The sequence below is a fragment of the Accipiter gentilis genome, chromosome 6 (assembly GCF_929443795.1).
Source record: "Accipiter gentilis chromosome 6, bAccGen1.1, whole genome shotgun sequence".
NCBI lineage: Eukaryota > Metazoa > Chordata > Aves > Accipitriformes > Accipitridae > Astur > Astur gentilis.
Genome location: NC_064885.1, coordinates 32,707,004 through 32,729,578, shown reverse-complemented (window position 1 = coordinate 32,729,578; position 22,575 = coordinate 32,707,004). Strand labels below are relative to the sequence as shown.

Below are 22,575 nucleotides of genomic sequence, written 5' to 3'. Positions count from 1 at the left end.
ACCAGCACCCGTGGAGACATGGCCTGTCCCTGTGTGTTGGCAGGGATGGACCTGGAGACAGCCACAAGCACCCTCCTCTCCATAGAATATTTTTATATATATAATATATATATATTAAAATTACATTTCTCTTTACAAAAACAATTCAACAGGGGGCCAGGGGACAGAGCCCATTGCCAAAGCCAGGGTGCAGGCACCCCGTGAAGTCTGGGGCGCTGAGCAGGCTCCCTTTTGGGGTGTGTCTCCATCCCCCAAATGGGGGCTCAGTCCAGAGTCCAGCAGCAGGTTGCTTGGGTGGGGGTGGGCACCGGGCAGGTGGCCCCGTGGTGAGATGCCTGCTCTGGATCCGACGCAGCTCGCCCCATCCCCACTGTCACCGCCTGTAAGGAGAAGAAGACATGAGCTCAGGAGGGGTGATGGTGCCAGCTGGCCAAGAGCAGTGTGGCATGGAGGACCCCCCCTCCCAGAAAAAAACCCCATCCATTCCCCTACTTCTGGCGGGCGGTGCTGTAGGGATCAAGGAGGTGGGAGCTGGCCTGGGCCAGGTTCCAGTCAAACATCTCCAGCACCCGGTGGCACTCGACGCGGGACTTCAGCCCCAGGCAGAAGAGCTGCTCCACCTGCAAGGGGACAGGGCACGGCGAGGGGGGTGACAGGGGTGCCACCACTCTTGCGGGAGCTGGGACAGAGGGGATGAGGGTGTGCGGTACCTTCAGGTATTGGATGGCCCGTTGGACATTCCAGCCGTGGTTCTGCAGGGCTGCCTGGCACTCCTCAGTGGTCACGCCATGCACAGTGTCCTGCACCTGTGGGGAGCTTGTGGTCAGCGCCTGCCGCCAGCCCCAGGCAGCAAGGAGGCTGTGGCTGGAGCAAGGGGGCACCAGGGCTGCCCCCCATCTCAGCTCTGTCTCTAGGAAGCACCGTGAGGCTGGAGCTGGGACCATCCCAATCCCTGGAGTCTTCAGCCTCTCCTGGGCTCGGGTGCAGACTCCCGGCCACCACAGACCCAGCCCAGAGAGCCCAAGGGGACCGTAGTGACAGCCACCTTCCTCCCCTCCCTTCCTGGGGCTGTAGATAGGGCTAATTTGGGTTAGAAGGGCCTGTGATCCCCATTTTGGAGTTGCAGTGACACGTCCCACAGCCTTGTAGCCAACCCCCCCAGGGTTGAACTTGAGGAAACCGAGGCACAGGGTAGGGATAGCTCTTGCCCAAGGAAGCCTGCTGCCACCACATCTCCTCTTGCTCGCAGATGTTGGGGATGCCACTTACCAGCCGGATCTTGTCGGCGGGGCGGCAGCCATCCGGCCCGTCGTAGACGATCTTCTGGAGGCTGCAGGAGGCTTTCACCAGGCACTTGGGCCCAGGGTTGCTGTTGTTGGAGGAGAAGTTGGCCTTGCAGTCTGGCAGCGGCTGCTGCACCATGGGACGGACGGTGGCTGTGGTGACCAAGCGGGACGCCGGCACCTCCTCGGGGCTTTTGGCCTCCTTGAAAAACTTCTCGTACTTGTCCAGGTAGGCAGGGCGCTCGGGCAGCAGGTAGTAGTGGGTGCTGCTGACCTTCTGCCCGTCCTTCACGATGGGCAGGATGCAGGGCCCCTTGGAGCAGTCCTTGCCCTGTGCCTGGATGACCTTGGGGGTGGCGTACTTGGGGTCAAGGGCAAAGCTCTGCGTGGTGGGCATGGGCTTCCCCGGTGAGGTGGAGAGGCAGGAGCAGAGGGCAGCACGTTGCTGGGGGGAGCCCACCTGCAGGGCCATGGGGCTGGGTGTCCGGGAGCTGGGCTGCGACAGAGGGTCCCGGGGGGGAATCTGGGGTGGCCGGTCTTCCTCACCTCCTGAAGCCGGGGAAAGGTCCCCCGACCAGCGCCCGGGCTCGTTGCGGCGTAGGGGTCGGGGTGGGATGGGGACACGGGGGGGGATTTGGGGCTTGTCGTCGGTGGGGGCGGACGGTCCCAGGGGGACATTAAGCCTCTTCATGCACTCCTGCTGCAGCTCCTCAAAGAGCTCAGTGGTCTGTGTCAGGCTGGGCTGCTTGGTCTCCTTGGGGGGCAGAAAGAGGTTGTCCTCCAGTGCTGGTCCCCGCTCGCCCTCATCCACGAAGCCGTAGTTGGTCTTGCCCCGCCGGCTTGGGGGGCTGGTGATGGAGCAGACCTCAAAGTCGTCCTCGTCCTGTGCCACGTCATCATAGGCGGGTGGTGGGGGCAAAGGGCGGGCATCCCAGTCCACCACCGGCGTGGGGTGGAGGGGCCGGGGTAGAGCCCGCGTAGGGCTCTGCGGCGGAGTCTTGTCCAGCAATGAGAAGGCCTCCATGGCCAGCTTGGCCAATGACGGGGCTGTCAGCTCCCCCACTGGCGATGGACTACCTTGAGGCACCTCCTCCCCGAAATCGATGAGGGTCACCTCGCCACCCGCCGGTCCCTCGCTCGGCAGTTGGCCAGGTTGCCGCTCGCCCACCTTAGTGCCCGGTACCCGTGCTGACGGCTTGACCGGTCGGAGACCCTTCCCTGCACCTGGCTTCTTCAGGCAGAGCTTCCGGATGCCACCTGGCAGACCCTCCTCCTCCTCACTGACTGGGTCGTAGCAGGGCTCTAGGAGGGGATGGAAAGGGATGGTGAAGGTCCCAGTAGCCATCCTGGGGGTGCAAAAGGGAGCAACTGCATCCCCAAACCCCCAAATTGCCCCATAGCTTCAGCCACCTTTGCTCCCCCCTTAGGTGCAGCGACACAACACAAGGGCATTGGGCAGGGTGCCGGGGGCCCTGGGGTGGGGAAGGGTCCCAGGCTGACCACCCTGCTCCGTATCTGTGTCCCCACCACAGATACCATCACCCACAGGTGCATGTGGTACCCAGGCGGGCAGAAGAAGTGAAAGGAGCTAAGAGAGAAAAGAAGGGCGACACAGAAGAGAGAAAGCAGCACCCGAAAAAGCCTGACTTACTGGTGAGCAGGACGGTAGGCTGAGGCGGGCGCGGAGGCGGCTGCCCTGCAGGAGAAGAGAGAGCCCAAGAGGAGGGGAGGCGTGGGGTAAGCGCGCGGAGCAAGCGGCAGTCGGGGCGCTCATTAGCAAGTGCATGCTTCATCATGTCCCCTGTCACTGGTGGGGTGCGTGGAGGATGCCGGTGGCAAGCCCCCCAAGGGAAATTGCAGGCTTAGGGGGGTTGCAGCACACGCACGGTGTCTGAGCTCCCTCCCTGTGGCGGCTCCGCTGAGATCCCCCGTAGCGGGGAGCCCAGCTGCAGGAAGCTGGGATGGGATGAGGGACCTGGACGAAGGGCAGCGGGGCAGAGTCCAGCCAGGCAGAGCCACCCGCCGCCCACACTGCTGGCAGCAGCACATGGCCAGGTGACAACATGCCCTGTCACCCCAGCTCCCCCCAGGTCTGCAAAAAGCAAGTGTCAGCAGAGAGGCAGAAAAGAGAGGGTCCAGCCCATCATCCTGGCAGCAGGGCACGGGGATGGGGCTTCGCGCAGCTGACGGGCAGGGGGAAGGGGAAAAGCCACTTACTTTTAGCCCTGCCTGGAAGCTGGGTGGGTCTGGCAGCGCTCAGGTCCACACCTAAAATGTCAGGAGGGTCCATGGGATTTCCCAGGTACAGCCTGTGGGGAGAGAGGAGAAGAGCACCTGGGGGTTAGCAGGGGCCACGCAGGACCCCTCAGTCCCACACCACGTCCCTCAGGACAGCCCCCAGTCCCTCCGCCATGCACCTTGCCCCAGCGAGTACCATCCCCGCGAGTGTCGGAGGGCCGCACCTCTGTGCTATGGCACAGAGCCCGGTGCCATCCCGGTGTCACCCACCCCTCTCCATCTCCACACGCACGGCGTGCCGTACCCGGGGGATTGCAAACCGGGTGCCATGCCCGGGGTACTTGTGCCAGGGGTGGTGCCCAGGACACCCTCCCAACGCCAGGGTGCCGCGGCACGATGCTGCGCCCAGGGCACGGCACCCCGGTACGGCATGCCGGTAGGCCCGGGCGAGCCGTCGCAAGCCAGGCGTGGTGAGGCAGGGAGCCGGCGCAGCCCGAAGGCCTGGGCGTGTGCCGAGCTCGGTGCGTTCTCGGCGGCCCGGGCGGCACGTACCCAGCGCCCGTGCCCACGCAGCGGGGCGCGGGGAGGCCTGCCGGGGCACGAGCCAGGTCCGTGTGCGCGGTGCCTCGGTTCAACCCTCCCAGGGCTGCTGGCACAGCCTGAGGCAAGGGCCACTGTGGGGGAGTCGGTGTCAGGCTGGGACTGAGGACACCGGCAGAGCTGTCCCAGGGCTGGGATGCCGAACGGCGGTGGGGATCACCATCCCAGGGGATGCACCGAGCCCGGCGCAGGAGCTGGCTCTACCCAGCAGAAGGTTTCCAGGCTTTGAAATCCTATCCTGCCCCCCACGCACAGCCCTCCCACATCTCCCCCACCCCTCCCCGGCCCCGTGCTGGTAGAGACCCCCCACGCCCTGAGCCAAGGCACCCCTGCCCACCGGCCCCCCGTGTCCAGCACCCACGCTGGGCACGGCCAGTCCCACCTGGCGGGGGGCACAGGGCCCCCTGGGGTGCAGACACCCGACCCCCCTCCCCATTCCAGACCAACTGGGGTCTCTCCTGATGGAGCATGGGGGAAAAGAACATTTTAATGGATTTTTTTTTTTGCGTATTTTCCTTTTTAAGAGGATTCATGCTGTTAAAAGCGTGGGGCCCAGCTGCACCCTTGCCACGGCTTCCCTCCACGCAGGCGCTGAAAAGGTGCGGGTTTAGCAGCCCTGGGACACCCCAAAAGCATTGGGCTAATGTGGCCACCTTTGGGGTGGTGCTTACTGATGTCCTCCCGCCCCGGGACAGCCACGAGGGGCTGCGGGGCTGGGAGAAGGTGCTCCCCCCTAGGATAGCCCCCCACAAGCACAGCAGCCCCCCATGTACCTGACCCCATTAGTAAGAAGAAGTGAGGGAGTTAGTCCAGCCGCAGGGACCCTACCCAGAGCCACTGTGCCCAGTACAGCAAGGGGGAAGAGATGCTTCAAGGGGGGGGGCCAAGCCACAGCTCGCTCCTGTGCCCAGCAGGCAGCGGGGAAGGCAGGGAGCAGGCAGGGGATGCAGAGAAGACAGAAAGTTTCTTACTCATCAATTTTATCGGGAAACCCCCAGCAGTGCTGCGGGTTGGTGTCTCCATGGCCTGTGTGGATGAAGCTGTTTTTAAGCGGCTGGCTGATGTCGTGGGCCGACAGCCCTGCCACCGAGGTCACCGTGTTTCGGGGGAACTGGCCCACTTTTAGGGTCCGCTTATTCTGACCCCGCCACCAGTAATTCTCGGCCCTAAAGAATAAAAAGGACCTCGTTACCAATGAGGGGATGTGAGGGGGGACACACGCCTGCCCCGGTGACGGGGAGGAGGCGAGATGACTTGCCCAAGGCCACACAGGCAGGCAGTGGCACAACCAGGAGGGGAACCCAGGCGCCCAGGATCCCAACCCTACGCCGGCAGCATGCTCTGCCTCCCACCCTGCATGGCCCCTGCACTGGGAGGTGCCGGGGATGTGGGTGGCGGGGAACAAAGCTCCCTATTTGCACCCGAAAAGATGCGCCCCTTCCTCCTCCTCCTCCCAGCTGCCCCAAATTGTGCGGGAGCCTTGGGGCGATGCCTGCACTGAGCTGCTCCACGCTGGTCCCCCCTGTGCCCCACACAGTCGGGGATGGCACAAAGCATGTGCACGGTGTCTGCTAACGAACCTTCAAATATTCCAGTCCCGCAGGGGAAACTGGGGGGCCCACGATGGGGGGACGGGGGGGTTGGGGGGGGTGTCTCCCTTGCTCCCTTCCTATGTTTACTGGCAAACCCTGTGCAGGCTGGCGTGGGCAGGGAAAGATGGGCAGGCAGGCTGGGGGACTCCAGCTGCAAAACCTCCCAGGGCCATGGAGTAGGGTGGCCAGGGTGCCGGCCCCCCAAAGAACCCAGTGTGCCCCAGGAGGCAGCCAGGAGCCCCCTACCTGCCCCAAGATGCGGCTACCTCCAGGGTGGGAAAGGGCGGTCACCCAGCGCGGGGGCACCGGGAAGAGGGGGACAGGACAGGTAGGATGCAGGGAAGGGCACCCCAAGCAGTGCCCCCTGCCCAGCCTATGCCAAATCAAAGGTGGTGGTGGTGGTGTGTCCAACCCTAACCCCCCTGCTGCTCCCACCACGTCCCCCTCCTCCCTGCCTGCCGGGGCCCCCCGTGGGCAGGGCGGGCACCGGGCAGGGGGGTGGCGGGCTGTGCGGTGCCAGCCTGGCGAGGCTGGCACGGGCCCCAGGGTTTCCTGGAGTCACCTGTGAGTCACCCCCGGCCACCAGCTCAGCCCTTTTCCTGTTTACCTTCCCCGCTCGCCGCCAGCCAGCCGCCTTACTCAGCGCCGGGACCCCTCGGGGAGCCCAGCCGGCACCGGGCACCCTCCCTCACCCGCGGCGGGCCGGGGTGGGGTGGGAGACGGTTCCCCTTCCCGGGAGGTCCCCTCCGCTCGACCTCCCTTGCTCCCCGACACCAGCGCATCCCGCCGGAGGGATGCTGCGGCCGGGCCGGCCCCTCCGCTCCCCCTCCCACCGGATCCGGGCTCGGACCCCCGGCACAAACCCGCTCCGGCTCTGCCCTCGCTTCCCCCCCGCCCCCCCCCAACCGCAAGCCCCCTCCCGCGGCCGGCTGGGTCCCCGGGGGGGTCTTTCAGGTAGGTCCCAGCCCCTGCCCACACACACGTACGCACGCCCGGCGCCCGCCGAACGACAGGCAGGGGCTTGAAAAGGGGTGGGGGGTGTTTACGGTGCCCCGGGCGGCCTCAGCGGGGCCGGATGCGGCCCCCGGGAGGAGCCCCCCGCCTCCCGCCCCCCCCCCCCCCTCACCCAGCCGGGCACCCCCGCCCGCAGCGCGGTGGGAGGGGTGGGGTGGGCAGCCGCCCCGGGGGAAACTGAGGCACGGGGAGGGGGCTCCCCTCCGGGAGCGCGGGGGCTCCCGCCACCCCCCGGCTGCAGAGCCCACCCCGCCTGCCCAGACCCAACACCCCCAAAACGTACCCACCCGGGGACCCACCGAGGAGCGGCATCCCCCGGGGAAACTGAGGCAGAGGAGTCTGCACCCCGGCTCCACCGCGCTCCCAGCCCTCCCCGACCCATCGGCACCGCCACGTCTCCCTCCCGTCCCGCTCCCGCCACCCTCCCGCGGTTCACCTGGGGCCGGCGGCGGGGCGGGGGGCGCGGGAGCGGGACCCCCAGCCCGGCCGTGATGCGGCAGCGGGGACGATGTAGGCGCACTGGCGCGGCCGCGCCGCCCTCCGCCGCTCCTTCCCTCCCTCCCTCCCTCCTTCCTTCCCTCCCTCCGCCGACGCCGCTTCCCTTCCCTTCCCTTCCCCTCCCCTCCCTGCAATTAAACCGCCAGACCCTGGGCAAGAGTCATCCCTGGCGGCGGCGGCCGGGGAGAAAGCCGGTCCCTGCAGACACACAAATCCGGCCTGATTCACCTCCGGGCCGTGACTAACCGCAGGGAGCCGGCCCCGGGAGGGGGAGAGGGAAGGGGGGGGGGGGGGGAGGGGGAAGGACAGAGCCTTCCTCCTCATCCCCCCGTGGCTGGGGGGGAGCCGGCCTCCCGTGTGCCAGTGGGGCAAAAGGACACTGAGCTCCTTTACGGGGTCCCCCGTTGTGCCCGAGCTGGAGGGGGACGGGCACGTCCTGGGATGGGGATGCAGGGACCAAAGGTGGAGGAGCAGTGGAGGAGGGTGGCCGTGCCCCAGTGCAGCCGGCAGGGACCAAGGAGCGAAGCCCACGGCGCACGGGGTGACAGGTTCCCCAGTGCCTCTCCCGGGCCGGTGACAACGGCACATCCCCACTGCCATCAGCGAGGAGCAGCCCTGGGGTGTGCGGTTTCCCTGGGGCAAGGCTGGGGCGAACCCACAGGCACAGTGGATTGAGTCAGTGGGGGTGGACGGTGCGGGCAGTACGGGCAAGGCTGCGCTGCCCACAGGCACGGCCGTGCCCCCCGACCCCACACTAGGGTGGTCTCACGGCACTGTGCTGCCTGGGGGATCACCCACTTCTCAGGGGAGCCAGAGCAGCTCTGCCAGCCTGTGGGGTACGCAGCCAGGTGTGCTGGGGGGGGGACAGAGCCCCCCTTCCCCATCCCTGCTCCCCACAGCTCTGCCAGTGCCCACAGTCTCCCCGTTCCTGGGGTCCCCTCTCCCCACGCAGGCTGGCAGCCCTGAAGCTTGCAGCTGGTCTGTGCCCCCCCCCCATGCAATACCTGCCACCCCTCCCGTGCAGTACCTGCCCTCGATGACCGTGATGATGTCGTTCATCTGGATGTGCAGCTTGTCGGGTTCCTCAAAGTCCTGCAGCGCCCTCATGTCAGTGGGCTGGGCCTGGGGGGAGAGGGGGGTGAGGACAGGGGACACAGCCTCCCATGTCCATCCCTGCCCCATTTTGAGGCTAGGCCCAGCCCCATGCAGGGCAGGAGAGCCCCCAAAACAGGCAAGAGACAGCATCCTGCTCCCAGCCCCTCCTCAGCTGTGACACCACTGGGGTGGGTGAGGGCAAGGTAGCACCCAGGGTCCTCCTGCTATGACCATGTCACCACCTGCCACCTCCCAGCCTGCAGGGCTGCCTGGCCCAAGTCCCCCAGCATCACCTTCCGCCTTGGCGATAGCCTTAACTCTGCCCACGCACGAGCAGAGCCAGTGGGAGAGGGTGTCAGAGCCCTGTCCCCCTCCCTGCTCACCTACCTCCACCAAGAAGTCCCGCAGGGCCACGAAGGTGGGTCGGTCCTCGGGCTTGTGTGCCCAGCACTGCAGCATGACGTTGTAGATGTCCTGGGGACAGTCCTCGGGCCGTGGCAGCCGCTCACCCTCCTTGTCTATCTTGTGCAGGATCTGCGGGGCAGGGGGTGCCATCAGGGAGTCCCAGGTCACCCACAGCACTGCCAGGGCAAGGCCGGGGCAGGGGGGGGGGGCAGGTCCCTGTTGTGCACCCACCTGGCTGCCATTGAGGCCAATCCAAGGCTCCTGCCCATAAGTGAACATCTCCCACAGGGTGACCCCAAACATCCAGGTGTCACTGGCGTGGGAGAAGGTACGTGTCTTCAGGCTCTCGGGAGCACACCTGCGCAGGGAAAGACGTGAGCATCAGGAGGTTCTGGGTGCTGCGCCCCCAGGTCCCCCCCTCCCCAGGGCTCACCAGGCAAATGGAACCTTGCGATGCTCCTGCATCACGTAGTGGTCGTCATTTTTGGGCAGGGCCCGCATCAGCCCAAAGTCCCCGATCTTGACCAGCTCGTTGGAGGCCAGCAGGATATTGCGGGCAGCCAGGTCACGGTGGATGAAGCGCTTGGACTCCAAGTAGGCCATGCCCTTGGCCACCTGGATGGCATACTGGCAGAGGGTGGAGATGAGGAAATGGCCCTGGTTCTTCCGCAGGCGGTCCAGGAGAGAGCCCAGCGGGGCCAGCTCTGTCACCTGGGCCACAGGCAGGGGACAACAGGTCAGTCAGGCCAGGGGCACCCTGGTTGGGCTGGTTTCCAGCCTTCTTGTGCCCTGCTGGGGATGCCAGCAGAGGACTTGGCATACAGACCCAGCCTGGCTTTGCTCGCCCCATCATACAAGACCCCCCATGGGGTGGCTTTGGGATCAGCCCTATCCCCTGACACTCACCATCTTCATGGGGTGGGAGAGCACCACGCCATAGAGGCGGATGAGGTTCCTGTGGTCCAGGGAGTGCATGGCATTCACCTCCCGGATGAAGTCGTCCAGTGCCTCTGGCTGGCTCAGCACATCCGTCTTGAGGCACTTCACCGCCACGTTCAGCTACGGCCAAAGCGGGGATGAGCCCCGAAGCATCTTCCCCCCCCGGGTGGTCCCATTGCCTGGCTCCCGCCCACCACGAGCAGCCTCTCACCGTTTTGCCAGCGGGTGTGCACCACTCGCCACGACGCACAACACCGAAAGAGCCGTCACCCAGCTTCTCGAAGAGCGAGAGGTCCCGCTCCCGCACGAGGCAGGTGAGGGAGTGCTGACCCCCGGCTTCGGGGGGCGGTGGTGTGGGTGGCTTGCGGAAGGTGCTCTGGGGCTGGGGCTGCAGCTCTGACTCAGGGCGCTTCCCACTGAACACCTGTGGGACACGGAGGCAGGTGAAACGCAGGCACAGAGACACCCTAAGCCCTTGGATCTGTGAGTGAGCAGTGCCAGGATGATCCCCTGCTTGGGCTGTACACTCTAGAACCTAATGATGACCCCTAACTGGTGATTACCCAGGGCAGGCTGGCTGCAGGAACAGGCTCTGCTCTGTGATTCGCACGGAGGGAAGCGTTTGTGTGTCTCAAAGCAGCCCTGGCAAACCAGGCCGGTAGCCAGAGGGCCCTGGGCACTCCTTGGCCAGGCTGCAGCCACACGATGTACCTGGGCATGAAGCCAAGAGAAACCTCCAGCTTGGGCCAAGTGCGGTGACACATCCCTGCAGCAACGTGGGCCTTGCAATATGCGCTGCTGCCACCTCCAGCCCAGAGGGAAGGTGGTGGACAGGCTCTCCCTCCCTCTCCCCCAGCTGGGGCCGATGATGTTCCAGGACCGATGATGTGCCCCATGGAATGGGGTCCATCCCAGCCTCGGCAGCCAGGACCCGTGCGGGGTGTGCGGGGGCTGGGCCCGGCATGTGGCCGGGGTGGGAGGTGGCATTTCTGTGCCCGGTGCGAGGCTGAGTAGCCTTCTATTAAAAGCCCGTCCCTGGCCCGGCCCAGATGAGTCACACAGGGGAGAGGCCACGACCCAGCACCCAGCTGACAAGCACCCTGCTCTTTTGGGGGTGCAAGGTACCAGGGGGTGCGAGGGTGGCAGCAGTACCAGCTTTGGATGGGATGGCATCAGGGCATACATGAGCATCCCAAGGTCCCCTGCCCTGGCGTGCTCCCAGCCTGCAGGCAGAAGGCTGTGCCCCCTCGCTGCAAGGTGGGCAGGGGGCCGGCCAGCGCTGCTGCCCACAGACCCGGCTGGGGCAAGATGCACAGGCTCTATGGCTCGTTAGCTGCGAAGAGTTTCCTGGCAAAGAGGCAAATAATGGAGGGGGGAATGAATTTCCTAAAGTGCCGGGGCAGCAGGGCTGTCCTTCGCCAGGAAGTCACCCAGGAGCCCGCATGGGACTGGGCACATGCTGGCAGGGCCATGCCACAAGCAGGGCATGCGTGGCAGGGGCTTCTGCTCATCCCCCTGCCAGCCCCCAGGGACCAGTGGCATGGGGAGAGCCAGGCACCAGCCAAAAGCACGGGGAGAGGTCCAGCTCCTCCTGCCTGCCTCAATTTCCCTGCCATACCTGCTCCTCTCCCATCCCTACCTTGCTCATCCAGGATTTCCGCTTGCACATGGCTTTCCTCCGCTTCACTGCCTCCCACAGCCGCCGCTGGCCTGCAGGACACAGTGACTGTCACTAACCCAGCATGGGATGGGGGATCCCCTCCAGCCCCATGGACTGCATGCTCCTCTGGGCTCCCCAAAAGATGCTGCACAGCTAGACGGGGGTATGGGGGGAGGTTTGGGGCGGGGAGGGATGTACGCACCAGGGCGTCCCATGCCGATCTTCTCCAGATCCTCATTTTTGACGTACTCAAAGTGGGAGAGGCGGGTGACATTGAGCTCATCCCGGATGCGCAGAAAGTACTGCTGCAGCTGCAGCTCGGTGAGCAGCTCCAGCAGCCAGTCCGTGCCCTCCTCTGCCTGCATGCTACAGCTCAGCCTCTGCCGGGACACCATGCCAGGTTAGGGGGGACCCTGCCCAGCTCCCTTCTGCCCTGTCCCCCCTGGGGGAGTCACCCCCAGGGGCTGAGAGCCAAGACTGGGGTCATGCCTGGGTAGGGTGTGAGGGATGCTAGCGGGACTCATCTCCTGAGCCCATCCCCAGCTCCCCGGGAGGACTAGGAGAGGCACCCCATCAGCAGGACCCCCGGGGACGGGCAGGGACCCCTGCTCTGCCCTATTGTGCCCTTAGAAACTCCAGCCCACCCCTCTGCTCCAGCACAGGCTGTCCCCAGACAGCGGTGCCAAGGACACAGGAGGGGGCAGAGCCTCAGGGCACGGGATGGACGTGCCCAGTGGTGGCCCCCAGCTGAGGGGCACCCCACAGTCTGGCACTGCGCCTGCAGAGGGGGGCACCCCACACCCGGCGCCGTGCCTGCCACACTCCCTTTGCCTGGCGGGAGGGGGACAGCCACCTCAGCACTGCCTCTTGGCACCCTGGCATCCCTGCGCACCTGGCCGAGCTGCGGCACGGACCCATGGCAGGTGTCCTCTGTCACAGGTGGTGGCACCTTGCCAGGCAGCCACGGGGGGGGGGGGGGGGGCAGACAGGGACATCGGGGTCTCCAGGGGGTCCTGGTGTCCCAGGGCTCAGGCACAGGGCACCCTAAATGCTGCTGGCATCACCCTCCTAGCCGTACCAGGGCACAGGGAGGGAGGGGATGGGGCAAGGTCTCACCCACAGTTCCCCATGTCCCCCCCCAAAACATGTCCCCCACTGCTTCCCATCCCTGCCCGCTGCCCCAGCTCTCCCCCCTGCTTTCTTCGACACCTTTCCAAGAAGAGACACAGCTCTGCCTCCCACTACCGAGAACCGGAGGGGAGGTGGGACCCCCGCCCCGTGCCAGCCCCACAGCAGGGCAGCTCCCTCCATCCTCTCCTTTCCCCCAGGAGACGACGTGGCCCCTGGCGTCTTCGACCCCCACGCTCGGGTCCCTCGGCCGCGTCACCACAATTACAGCCCTCGGCACCGGGCTAAAAATACGGCGGGTGCGGCAAAGCAGCTGGGCATGGGGGCGCATGGGGGCACGCGGGGGCACGCGGGGCGAAAGCAGCCGCCGGCCTTCGGCACGCGCCCGCGGCTGGCCGAGGACGGCCGGTTCCCTGCCCGCAGGCAACGGGGACAGGGCCGGGTGACGGCCAGCGTGGGGTCCGCCCGGGGTGGGGGGTCAGCACTTACTCGGTAGAGGCGGAAGCGGGTGAGGAAGGGGAAGGATCGGCGCAAAGCCTGGAAGCGTCGCATCCTGCCTGGCTGCCCGCCGTTGGCCCTTGGCACTGCCGATGTCCCTTCCCTGGTGCCGGCGTCCCGCGGCAGAGCCCGCTCAGCGCAGCCAGGGCACCCGCAGCCCCGTCAGCTCGGCTACAGAGACGCCCCCCAGGCTCAGTCACCCCATATATCCCCCTGGAGCGGGCAGGGGGGCTCGGGGCGTCCGTCGGCCGGACGCGGGCTGTGGCTCTCCCCCTCCTTCCGTCCTGCTCTCGATCCTCCCGACCGGCCCTCCCCTTCCCCAACGCAACGGGGCTGGGGCCGGGGGGGTGGGGGGTGGTGGCAGGCAGGACTGGGGGTCACCCCTCCTGGCTGGAGCTGCTTCCTGGGGACCCCCGGCCAGCAGCGGGGTTTGGTCCCGGCGGGCTGCCTGCGCAGAGCTCCCCGGGAGGGGTTATTTTCAGCCGGGGCTGGGACGCGCGCCCAGGGGGCCGGGCTCCCATCAATGTGCCGCTTTCTCCCTTGTTCGGCGGGTGCCGGCAGCTGGGAGCCCGGACCCCCGCTTCCATTTCCATGGAAACCCGCTCCGGCCTTGGGAAATGCTCCCGGGCCTCAGTTTCCCCCCCAGGAAGCAGGGAGGGAGGGAGGGAGAGGAGACATCCGGCTCTCCGCTCCCCAACCAAGGCCACAGGCACGACGCCAAGGCGATGGGCGCTGCGGGGGGAGCTTCTGGCTCGGCAAACGTACCCGCTGCCCAGCTGCCAGCCCCTGCGGGGCTCTGCTGTGGGGTGCCACCAGCACCCTGGGGCTCACTCCCCTTTCTTGGCGGGGCTGGCACCCAACCCCAGCGCTGTTGTCCGCCTGCAGGTTCCCTAGGGAAAACAGCTGGCTGTGCCGGCGAGCCACGGCATGAGAGAGGAAAAGACCTGCCGCAACCTCTTGCTGTGGCCCCCGCCTGCCCAGCCCCCCCAAACTGCAGCCACCTCTGTGCTGGGGGGCAGCTGGGAGGGGGCTAAGCGCATCCCCAGGAGCTGAGAAGCCTCTGCTGTGGCTTCCACTACCGGGATCCCAGCTGGCACCCGGCGGCACAGGCGCCCGGCACAACAAGCCCATTGACTGGGGACACCCGGGCACGGTGCCCTCGGCACCAACCTCCGCCACGCGCCAGCTCCCCCCTCCCCGGCCCAGGGGACACCGGGGACGCGGGGGGTTCCCTGTCCTGCAACGGTGCATCACCCTCATCGGCTAGGACTGGCACCCATGGGGGCTGGTGCGCCGCCTCCTGCACCCCCAAACCGCGGGTGAGACTGCCCAGTTCAGCACCCGCACTGGGAGTACTGGTCTCCAGAAGGGAGCCAGGGGACCCAGCTTTGCCCACTGTGCTAGGGGAGCCTCTATGCCTCAGTTTCTCTCTCCACAATAGACCTGTGGGTGCAGGGGGTAACACCGCAACCTTGGTTCCGAGACTGGCAAGCAGAGTCCCACCGGTGAACCCCCATCCTGGGGGGGGGGGGGGGGGGGGAGGTGGTCACAGACACCCATCCAGCCCCTGCAACCCAGCAGGCGGCAAAGACCCCCGGCCTAGGCGCCGCTCGGCCTCCCCATGCCCTTGCACACACGCCATGCCGTGCGCACCCACCCCTGCAGCCCCAGGGATGCACCCTACGTGCACCCAGGCTCATGCACGGGCGGTGACGACTCTCACGTGCACCCCGGGACCACACAGGCGCAAACCCCGGCACCCCGCGTGCCTCCCGCCACCTGCGCAACCGCAGCCGCCCCCCCCCCCACCGCCCCACGCAGGCGTCACCTCCATGCACAGCCCCCCCCTCAGCTACCGCCCTGCCAGGCCACACGTGCGCAAACACACCAGCGCCGCACAGCCGGCGGCAGCGCACCGGCCCGCTCCCCCCCGCCTTTGCCTGATGCACACCTGGAGCCGCCTGCACCCCTGCGCGCCCACGGGTGCCTGCCCCCAGCGTGGCACGCTCCTCGCCTCCACGCTCGCCCGGCAGCGCATGCAGCCATGCGCACCCACCTGAGCTGGCACATGGGTGGCCAACCCCCCCCCCAGTTACTCCTACCTACAACGATGCCCCAACACCTGCCCTACACCCTGAGGCAGCTGCACCCTCCACACGTACCTATGCACTCCCTGCCCCCCCCCCCCCCCAACACCCCCATGCACGGCCTGACACCCCTATATGCAGATGGCAGCCTGCAGGGCCACCATCCTGCACTGGGCACTGTGTCCCCCCCAGAGCTGTGCCAGGCCTGGCTGAGCCACGCTGCCACACACCGTTCTCCCCTGCCTCAGTTTCCCCAGCAAGAAGGAACAGGGACCCCCACTCCTGTGGGTCGGGACGGGAGCACAGCCATGCAGGGGGGTGCCGTCCCCATGCCACCCCAGATGCCACGGGGTACCGCAAGCGCCGGAGAGAGGAGATGCCATGCAGGGACCACCCCCAGCCCCATGCCAGGTACCGATCCGCGCCCCACAGCGGGACCCTGCCCCTCTTGGGGACACCCAATCTGGCCGGGTGGCCCCTGGCGCTCCCCCCACCTCCGGCTCCCCCCACACTGACCCGCCGGCATGGCATGGCTGGGGCGATGTCCTGCCGGGGGGACGGCATGGGGCGCCTGCTGCCCGGCCGCAGGGCCCGCTGCCCGGTGCTGTCCGAGAAGCTGTGAGGCAGGGGGCCGAGCATCTCCTCCTCCTCCTCGGCGCTGCTCAGGCGCTGGTAGTCGCATCTCTCGCCCATGGCCAGCGCGGCGGTGGCGGTTGCGGCACGGCGACGAGCGAGGGGCTCTGCGGAGGCACCCGCGCCTGCCTGGGGGTGGCGAGGGCTGGAGCCGGGCTCGGGATCACATGGCAGAAAGTTGCTGCAGTTCCGGAAAACAGCGAGAGGGTGAAGGTGACCGTGACAGTGATGGAGGGGAGGGGGGGATGGAGGGATGCAGAGGAGATGGGGAAAAGAAAAGGGGAGGCAGCCCCTCGAGCGCCCGTCCTCACCCCAGTCCCAGCCTGGCACCGCTGTCTTCCTCCTGGCTCAGCAGCCCAACTGCTCGCCTGCTGTCCCCACTCCAGCACCCGAGCGAAGAGGCGGTGGCATCGCTGCCAGCCCCAGCGCCACGCTCGCAGCCCCCTTCTCCCCCCACCCCGGCACAGTGCAGCCTGTCAGCGGGGATGCGGTGCAGGCAGCCGGGCGGAGGAGGAGGAGGAGGATGAGGGGGGAGCATCGTCCAGCAGCCGGGGCTCTGTGGCAAGAGGGATGGGTGAGGAGGCACCGTACCCCCTTCCTGGGCACCTGCGGAAGGGTGGGGGGGGGGCCTCTGGGGCTGGCAGCATCCCCAGCATCCCTCCCGCTTCCCTGTGCCGGCAGAGGGGGATGGGATGTGCTGGGAAGATGGCTGCTCCGCAGCAACCCGGCAGCGTTGGCGCACGCACGGCAGGGCTGGGAGAGCAGCCAGGCCCCGGCGGGCGCTGCCGGGATGTGGGCCGGGGGGGCACACCAGGAGGACTCCTCCCAGGATCAATCCTCTCCCCTCACCCTCTCACAGGGAGCTGGGGGTCTCCTAGACCTCTGCCAAGTGCTGCACCAGGCACAACCCCCAGCAGGGGCAGGTGGCACTGGGAAGCCACCCCCCCCCGACGGGGAACCCCCCCACCTGCACATCAAGATTGGCCCGTACCCCAACACTGCCCGGCCGCAGCACCTCTCTGAGGCCCCTGGCCCAGGCTGAAATCAAGGAGGGACCCTGCAGCCCCCCATAGCCCCCTGGGATCTGCCTGTCCTTTGGGGTACGGCACAATGCCAATGCCATGGGGCACGATGCCCTGTCCTGACCCCCAGAAGCACCCCCAAGACCCCTCTCCTGCTCCCCACACACCTCCCCCCCCACCCCATCCCCCGAGACCTCAGTGTAGCTGAAGAGTGACACCAGGCTGTCACTGTGCCAGGGCAGGGGGCATGATCCCATCCTGCCCCCCCTCCCCAAGAAACACCCACAGTTCCTGAGGGGCACCCACCCAAGGTTGGGGGGGGCCTGCTGGGGGCAGCCCCTCGGTGGCTCCTCTTGCCATACCACGGAGGTGAGCTCAGCCGCAGAGCTGAGGCGGGCCGAGCCCGCGGCGTGGGAGCAGCGAGCCGCCCCCGCGCACGGCCCGCCGGCGTCACCGCGCTGGCACGCCGCAGGCCGGTGACTGATGCACGTGCTATGCCACCTTCCCTCCGGCCCCGGCCACCCCACACTGCCCCGAAACCCTCGTCAGCCTGCCCAGCGAGAGCGATGCTGCGGGGTCACCAAGCCGAAAGGGGGCAAACATTGTCCCCACAGCCCTGGGCATGGATTCAAGTCACCCCCGCCCTGCGTCGGGTCCTCCTGGCCTGCCCAGGCTCAGCTGAAACCCAAACGTGAGGTTCCTTGCAAGGGGATGGATGGCATCACGCCATGCCACCCCTGACCCACCTGCCTGCGATTCCCACTCAGGGGCTCCCACCGCAATGGCAGCCGCCGGCCAGGGAACGCTGTCCCCTGCCCCCTAAGGTAGTGACAGTCACACTGACCACAGGGTGTCCCTTCCCTCCGTGGGGACACCAGACCTCCCCAGCCCTCTGGGATACCATGCTTGGCCCCGCATCCCTTCCAGCATTCCTGGGGTCCGGGACCGCAGCACCCCCTGCGCCCACCACCCTGCACAGAGGACCCTGGGAAGCGGTGGGTCCCCAAAACAAGCTCCCAGAGGGGGATGAGGTCCCCCACTCACCTCTGGCACATCACCCCGCTTGCTGTCGCAGCCCGCCTGCCACCTTCCTGGTGGCTGTGTCACCTGGAAGTGATCTCACCAGCTGCGGCGGCAGCAGGGCGGCCGTGACAGCACCCGGGGCTGGCTCGCTCAGCCCTGGCGGGGCCCTGGGGGCGGCCCCAAATTGCGGTGACACACTCCCTGGCCCGGCCACTGGTGCAGGTGTGCGGGCACGCACATACCCACACGTACAAACGCACCCTGGTCCCACCAAAGATGGGGCTGCCGGCCGCATCCTGCCCACCCTTGGGATGCTGCTGCCACCCAGCTCCCCAGGAACCATCCCCCAGCCCCTCGCTGGACTGCATCACCCCACATCCCCCGCCGTGGGACCCCGTACCGGTGGGTGTTTTGCCTCCCTCGGTGCTGGCACCTGATGCTGCTTGCTTGGCCGGCTCGGGCAAGCAGAAGGTCTCGGGGGACCGGCACGGAGGGCTGGTGACCCCCGTGGCGGGGGCGGCCGGGGAGGCCGGGGTGCCAAGTTCCCCCTCGCTGCCATCTCCGGGCTCCCAGAGCCTGGCCCCATGGCCCAATCCTGCCCACTGGCACAGAGCGTCGCCCACTCTGAGACCCTGCCTACGGCAGCGGCCGCCCAGGGAGGAGAGACGCAGCTGGGGGGTGCCCCCCCAACAGAGCCCGGCGCAACCCCAATCCCCTCCCTAAGCCTCTTTTCCTCCGCTAAATCCCCTACGCAGGTTGAGCCAGGGCGGGCTGAGCCCATCTTGCGCCTCCCAGCTCCCCGACACGGGCAGGGGACAAGCAGGAGTCGCTGGCCCCGAGCTCTCCCAAGGCAGGGACACAGCGTGATGTTTTGGGGGACAAGCAGGCAAAGCAACACCCCGCGGCCCACACTGCCCACCCTTGGCTCCACGGTCATGGGCACTGCCAGGGAGGGGGAGAGGGCAGCAGGCTTGGCATCACTAAGCCTTGGCATCACCGCCCCCAGGGACGCTGCCACGATGGGGACGCTGCCACTCTGCCCCGGTGCACAGCTGGTTTGTGCCCGCCAGCCCCTGCGCTCATCTCACCTGGGCCGCGGCGGCGGTGCTGCGGGGGTTCCTCGGCAGTGCCAGCCCCAGTGTCGCAGCGAGCTGGGCAGCGTGCGAGGGGGCACGGCGTCAGGGCTCAGCCATGGGGCTGGCAGGGCTGCGGTGACACCGGCCACGGGGTCCCCCTGGGGCGAAGCGGGAGGGAGAGGTCAGGATGGGCCCCCCCAGCACGGTAGCCCCCGTCTGCCCACCCTGGACCCTGCAGACTCCCTGGGGGCTAAGGGGTGGGAATGTCTCCCCACACCCAGGGCTACCCCCCACCCTGCCCAGGCAGCTGAAAGAGCCTTTGTGGAGCTGCCCCCCATTTCCCTGGGCCACGGATGGGCTTTGCCCCCAGTCCTGCCAGAAAAGGGGGCACCAGCACATGCCCTGAGCCCTGGGTCCAATCGGCCCCTCCGCCCTAGGGGTGCTGCCATTGGTACCCCCATCCCCACACCGCTGCAGGACGTGCCCTCGGGGCAGACTGCAGCTGGCATGAAACGAGTTTGCCAGGTCTCAAGCCAGATGGGCACAAAGCCACATCCACGCCACAGCAGCTCCCGTCTGCGCTGGCTGCAGGGGAGGTGGGACCCCTGGAGCCAGGGGGAGGTAAAGACCAAATCCTCCCGCTTCCTCAGCACCAGAGCAGAGCAGCACCCTGACCAGACCATCCAGCATCTGCACTAATTTACAGCAGCCTAATTAGCCAGGCTGCAGCATGAGCAGTACCCCCTCCCCCATGGCTGCTCAGCAGAGGGCTGGAGCAAGACTTTCTCCTTAAAGCCTTCCTGTCCCAGCAGGGCTGCGCGTGGGGCAGAGCCCCCCTCCTGCCCCCCCAAAACCCATACAAGTGGGTAATGCCCCCCAGGATGCTTTGCCCCAGCCGGCTACCATCCCTCGTGAGCATGACTGGAGTCAAAACCCTGGTGCTCCAGGAGCAGGGTAGGGCCTCTTGGGGGGAAACTGAGGCATGGAGCGAGGTCGGCTATAAGCCACAGCAATTCCTGGTCCCGTAGGGGCTGCTCCTCTGCCCATGAAGGCCCGCCGTGCCTCGGGACAGGCCGAGTCGAGGCAGGACAGCAGGCTAGCAGCTGCCTGAGGAGGAGGAGGAGGAAGGCATGGCCAGCTCCCCCCAGCCATACCCACAATACCCCGCCAGCAGGGCTGGCCCACGCCCTGCACTAACGAATACCGGGATAACGAGGCCCAGGTAGCTCCAGGGGTTGGTAACAGGTTGCACAGCCTGCACGGCCCCCACCCGGCACCCCTGGGCCTCGGCGAGGCGGGATGAGGGGTGCAGAGGCTGCTTCTGCCCCACTCCCTGCGGGGAGCAGCGGGCTTGGGGCCGGCAGCAGGACCAGGGCTGCAGCTGAGGGTGGGCCTGCAGCATGTGGGGTGGTCCCTCCTGGACCCTCTCCCTAAAGAGGGGCCTGGCAGTACAGACCTGCTCAGGGACACCCCCTCTGGGCAGGTCCTGTTTTCAGGAGAGTTTTACAAAGCCCACCACCGAAAAAACCCTTTGTTTCAAGAGCTTTGTCCTGAACCAGCTCAAAGGACTGAGTAAAGGGGGGGGGGAACGCATGACCCCCAGAGCACCTGACCAGGGCAGACCCACCTTGTGGGGCAGTGAGCTGATGTCAGAGCCCAGCGGCACCGGGGCACCCGGGGTAACGCTGCGCCAAGGCGGCCCCAGGGAGGCAAGCGCATGGGGAAGTGCCAGCGCCAGGCTCTGCCCCAGCCTGCCCGGCCCTGGCACGGCCTCTGGCTGGTGGCAGCTCTGCAGGCAAAGACACCAGCCCCGCCTGGGCTCCTCCAGTTGCCTGCAAACCCACTCCCCAGCTGCCGCTTGCAGAGCGGGCGAGGGGTCCGACCGTGCCAGGAGAAGCTGAGCAGGGGCCTCCCAGTGAGGTGGGATCGTCGCCTGGGCTGTCAGCACCACCTTACCAGGTTTAACTTAAAGGTTTTATTTAAAAAAAGCAAAGCCAACAAAGACCAAAAGAACCCAAAGGGTCCTGAGCATTTAGAGAAAAACCTGCCACAACATGGCCGGACACAGCCACAGCGTTGCCCGCTGAGCCGGCGAGCAGAGGCTCCCCGCACCTCACCGCTGCTCCGGCTTTCGGCAGCAGCACAACACCCCGAGACGTGGGGCCGGCCCTGAAGGACAAGGATCCTCTGTTCAGCACCGGAGCTCCCACAAGCCCAGGGAAGAGGAAGAGCAGAGCAAAGCCGCCTTTTCTCCAGGAAAAAAAAAAAAACAACCAACAACCTTCCCCCGGCTTCCGCTGCAGTTTGGGAGGGTTCAAGGGCACCGGGCGCCCACTCGCACCAGACCCCACTGCCTTCTCTGCCCTGGCAGGCAGGAGCAGGGGGGGTCAGGCATGCTGTCGGCTGGGGCTCAGTGGCCCCACCAACGCCCGGGCACGACGGCAGCACCGGCAGCCCGCAGTGCTGCAGGGCACGGTGCCAGCAGCGCCCGGTGAGGCGCAGCGGGCATAGGCGGACGCCAACCCGGGCAGTGCGGCAGTGCCAAACCCTGAAACCCTCCCTGCCCCTTGCATCGCCCCCCCCCAGCAAGGGGTCGCGCCTCGCTCCTTACCTCCGTGCTCACCGCCACTGCCACCGCATCCTGCGTCGTCGGGTCTGCGGCGTCACCGCGGAGAGACGACGGGCACGGCGGCGTTCCGGACAGCCGGCATGCCAGGCTGCCGGGGCGGGGTGCGCCGGTCGACGCCGGCGGCGGCAGCGGCCGGGTCCCCGGTGGGATCCCCCGCGGGGCGGCGGGCACCGGGTCCCGGATCCGGCCTCACACCCGGGCGGCCCTCCTGCGGCTCTGGCGCTGCGCCGGGGTCCGCGTCCCGGGGGTGCCGCCCGTGTGCTCCTGCTCGCCCGGGTAGAGCTCGCCCTCCTCCTGCACCCCGCCCCGGGCCTCCCCCTCCTCCTGCCGGCCCCGCCGCACCCACCAGCGGGTCCGGGCCGGGGGGCTCGCCTCCCGCCGCCCCCCGCCCCGCTCCTGCTGCGCCCGCCGGCTCAGGCCCTGCTCCTGCCCGGCTTTGGGGCCGTGCTCCTGCACCCCCCGCACCGCGCCCCGCGCCCGCCGCGGGGGCTGCGCCCCGGGGCTGTCCCCCGCTTCCCCCGCCGCCGCCGCCTCCTGGGCGCCCCTCGCCCGCCGCCGCCGCCCCCCCCGGGCCGCCCCCCGCTCCCGGGGCCGCCGCGGCTCAGCGCCCGCCTTGGGGCTGCCGATGGCGGGGACGGGCCCGGGCCGCTCGCCCCACTCCTGCAGGCCCGTCCGCTCCCCCAGCGGCACCCAGTGCCACCGGCCCGCCCCCCCGCCGCCGCCGCCGCCGCCCCCCGGCTCCCCGGCGCTGCCGCCGGCCACCAGCTCCTGGCCGCGGGGCAGCGCCCCCAGCCCCGCCTCCTGCACCCCCCGGGAGAAACCCCCCTCCTCCTGCACCCCCGGGGCCACCCCGCCGCCCGCCGGCACCCCCGGGCTCAGCCCCCCACCCTCCGGGGCCCCGCTCGCCCCCTGCCCCCGGATGGTGCACGCGCTCCCGGCCCCCGCCCCGGCCCCGCACGCTGGGGGAGCCTTCCCGGGGCCGCCCCCCGCCGCGGCTCCCCCCCCCTCCCCGAGCCGCGCCGCTGGAGCCCCGGCGTCGCCGCCCTTCTCCCCCCCCCTACCCCGCCGCCGCCACCTCCGCCTCCTCCTGCCGCCGCCGGCGCGAGCTCCCGGGGCGGCGCGCGCCAGCCCGGCCCCCGGCCCCGCTCTTAAAGG

General features: G+C 67.9%; 1 protein-coding gene across 10 annotated transcripts; it reads right to left on the bottom strand.

Annotated features, from left to right (window-relative positions):
- Positions 1 to 109: 109 nt before the first annotated feature.
- TNK2 (tyrosine kinase non receptor 2) lies at positions 110 to 21,519 on the bottom strand. Of its 10 annotated transcripts, none has more exons than XM_049802727.1 (19): positions 21,403 to 21,519; positions 18,804 to 18,949; positions 15,982 to 16,276; positions 15,554 to 15,851; positions 11,527 to 11,704; positions 11,304 to 11,374; positions 9,876 to 10,088; positions 9,632 to 9,784; positions 9,159 to 9,436; positions 8,957 to 9,083; positions 8,708 to 8,854; positions 8,253 to 8,347; positions 5,093 to 5,287; positions 3,501 to 3,592; positions 2,935 to 2,979; positions 1,270 to 2,585; positions 711 to 806; positions 493 to 620; positions 342 to 380 (listed from the first exon to the last, which is right to left on the bottom strand). In XM_049802727.1, exons 3-19 carry the CDS (start codon positions 16,206 to 16,208, stop codon positions 374 to 376), a joined length of 3,666 nt encoding a protein of 1,221 aa, XP_049658684.1. In that variant the 5' UTR covers positions 16,209 to 16,276; positions 18,804 to 18,949; positions 21,403 to 21,519; the 3' UTR covers positions 342 to 373. The 10 variants fall into 10 exon arrangements, with proteins under 10 accessions (XP_049658681.1, XP_049658684.1, XP_049658685.1 ...); XM_049802728.1 differs by having other exon boundaries at positions 15,982 to 16,226; XM_049802730.1 differs by lacking the exon at positions 15,982 to 16,276 and having other exon boundaries at positions 21,403 to 21,513.
- Between the last annotated feature and the right edge of the window lie 1,056 nt (positions 21,520 to 22,575).